The sequence below is a fragment of the Triticum urartu genome, chromosome 5, assembly GCF_003073215.2.
Source record: "Triticum urartu cultivar G1812 chromosome 5, Tu2.1, whole genome shotgun sequence".
Taxonomy (NCBI): domain Eukaryota; kingdom Viridiplantae; phylum Streptophyta; class Magnoliopsida; order Poales; family Poaceae; genus Triticum; species Triticum urartu.
In genome coordinates this window covers 335,056,297-335,059,397 of record NC_053026.1, presented here as the reverse complement: position 1 = coordinate 335,059,397, position 3,101 = coordinate 335,056,297, and the positions used below count along the sequence as shown (strand labels likewise).

Sequence of the window (3,101 nt, the reverse complement as noted above, 5' to 3'; positions counted from 1 at the left end):
AACAGTTTGAATGGATAGTAGGTCGGAGTATATTTTTTTCACCACATATACATTTCCTGATATATTTTAACGAAACCTCGCATGATAGTAGACTGGGCACCCAAGTTTGATATCCCAAGATTTTTGTTTTTTTATTCTTTTTGGTATTTTTTGTATTTGCAATTTTCATATAGAGGGTGTATTTTCCCTACGCATCACTTATTTTTTCCCGCATCGCCACGTAGGTTTCGGACTCTCGGCCCGGTCGATCTCTCCACGGCGCAGCCCACAAGGCGCGTGGGGGGTCACGACTGCCGACCGATCCTTTCCGCCTTTCAGCTCGCTACCTAGATCTCTCTTCCACAGGGGAAGTCGCCGAGGAGGAGGGAGGGCGAGAGTATGGGGCGGGAGGTGTCGGAGAGCTGCGTTGATGGGGTGGTGATGGAGATGGTGGCTGCCTACTGCGGCCGCTTCTACGCCGCCAAGCCGGAGCTCGCCGCCGGTCGCATTGAGGCCATCGGCTTCCAGGTTGGCCATCAACTCTCCGAGAGGTAAATGAAGGAACAGTCTCTCCCATCTCTCCTTGCTTGGATCCCCGTTTCTTTCTTGGCTGGATCTGTAATCTCTTGCTTTGACTCGCACCGATCCGTCACGTCCCACCCCGTACCAGATCATTAATTCCCTGTTCGTCAAGCGGTGGGAGCTAATTGCCCCCGATTTGGGGCCAACTGTGTATGCGGATAAATCTTGAGATCGCATTCACAAATTCTTGGTAGGATTTTAATATAGTGTAGATAGGAGTTAATTGCCTGATTTGATTGGTGCCAAGATCAAGCGGTGACCTGACCTCTTGCCTGGCAGTTCGTATTTTGGTTTCCTTGCAATCGAGTACTGAATTTCTAGTACTTTGATTTTGGACTGCTCTAGAATTACCAAGCTAATTTGAGCTTGAGCATGGGTCAATTCAGTGACCTACAAAATGATTATCTTCTCAAGTAGGACAATTTCATTGCCTATTTCTTTAAATTCCAGAATTTAAATAAGGTTACCATTTAATTTGTTCAGAATTTACAATTTAGTAATGCTAAAGGTTCCGTTTCTTCCAATGGGCTATGTTGAAGCACCATCGGCATCAAGGCGCTACTATTGGTGTCATTAGTATCAAACAGCCCTGCATACCTAACCATATGCAGTATTTTAGTTAATAAACCTACAAGTCACTCGCTTTTTACTGGATGTTTGTTATTTAGCAGAATCTCTTTGACCTGCACTATTGCACTTGTAGCAGATCCTGAAAAGCGAGATACTTGTTCATGAGACAATCAAATTGACACTTTCTGTTCATATCCAGATATACGATGGAGCGCCCTCGATTTACTGATCATCTTGAGGCAATCAAATTTATTTGCAAAGATTTTTGGTCAGAACTGTTCAAGAAGCAGATTGACAATCTGAAAACAAATCATAGGGTAATTGAACAGATAACTAATACTCCATATTTTCTGTTCATATTAGACCTTGATATAACTTGACTTGCATGCAGGGCACCTTCGTTCTTCAAGATAACCATTTCCGGTGGCTTACTCGTGTTTCTCTAGATCCAGCAGTAGAGAGCACTGATGCAACTGAGAATGACTCTGGGTCATTAGGTGATTCTGCAGCCCAAACAACAAGCATGCTTTTATATTTCCCATGTGGGTTAATAAGAGGTGCTCTGACAAACTTGGGGATTCCGTGTGCTGTCTCTGCAGACATGTCAAACCTTCCAGCATGTGAGTTGAACTATTCTTTTCCATGATCGTTATATATTTAAGTCTGCGATTTGAAAAAGGAGGTTACATGATCCATTGGATAGTATTTCTAAAACGTCCTGTCACCCACCATACTTGGCACATCAACCAATCCATAGAGTCGAACAAGTATTATCTTCTCCAGATCGATAGATTACAATTATTCGTGAGTTTGATTCAAAAGATACCATACATACTTTCCAATGTTGCGAGCTGAAATCCAGTGGCACGGGGACTAGTTTAATGTAGCTATGCACTTGTGGATTAACATAAACTATATCAATTGTGGGCGAGGTTTGGACTAGTATCTGTTTGAGTTCGTTTGGTTGTTCAACAATATAGAATGCATTTGTTTCATGTCTGCTTTTTCAAATTGATTTCAGTTGCTGTGCAAAGCCTTTTCCTTCTGATGTTCCTTCAATTGAAATCTCAAAGTAATGTTCCCTTTTTGAATATTTCAAACCTCCTGGAAAGACGAGGTTTTTAACTTTTTATGTGTTTAAGCTATTCATTAATAAAGTCAGCACCTATTGTATGCATTTGGAAGGACATCACATTCTCCCTTCTTTATTTGGCAGCCCAGATTTCCTCTCCTTTTTAAATTTACATTAGGAGTTGAGCATGCCAATCAGTTTTAGATTTCCGATCACCACTTCATAAAGTCCGCATTTTGTGGTCTCTGACAAATAACGATTCATCATTCGACAGGTTCTTTCGTGGTGCGCATAAAGACATGATCTGCGAGAAATAGAACAAGTCAAATATGAATCCCCTGCCCGTGGTTCAAGTATTTTGGACGGTAAAGTAAGAGTAAAGTAAGAACGTTCAGATATATTTTACCTGACTGTATTGTAGTGTTTCCTCCTTTGGTCAAATTTCAAATATTTGTTGTTATTCTGTGATGCAAGGTACTTTAAAATATTTGGTCCGGAGAATGCATGTAGCTATCCAATTTTTCATCTGTCAGTGTTGGGTTTTTATTGTCACATGATAGTGTGGATGTTACTTGCCCAAGCTCTTAAGCTGCTTACCCTACTACTACATCCATCGCACTCTAGAAAAGAAAGATGAACATGCTGGGGCTGGTCTATGGATTTCAGGAACTGCGTCCATTACACATTTATGTGTGCGTATTGAGTTGCTCTGACATACTTAACAGATGGACCAAAATAAATTGCCAACATAACGCCCCAGATGAACAATTTAGAACAGCGGCGAGCATGAAAGGAATGCAAGAGAACCTCCAAGCCGTGTCTCCACAAACAATGCTCTCAACATAGGAAAGACGTTAAGGACGCTGCCATCGCCGGTCCGGAATCGAACCTTGGCTTT

The 3,101-nt window shown here is 41.8% G+C and overlaps 1 protein-coding gene across 1 annotated transcript; it reads left to right on the top strand.

Moving 5' to 3' along the window:
* Positions 1-227: 227 nt before the first annotated feature.
* Positions 228-2,728, top strand: LOC125508886 (trafficking protein particle complex subunit 6b-like). Its single transcript, XM_048673683.1, has 4 exons — positions 228-530; positions 1,331-1,448; positions 1,523-1,751; positions 2,478-2,728. Exons 1-4 carry the CDS (start codon positions 379-381, stop codon positions 2,504-2,506), a joined length of 528 nt encoding a protein of 175 aa, XP_048529640.1. The 5' UTR covers positions 228-378; the 3' UTR covers positions 2,507-2,728.
* Positions 2,729-3,101: the final 373 nt, after the last annotated feature.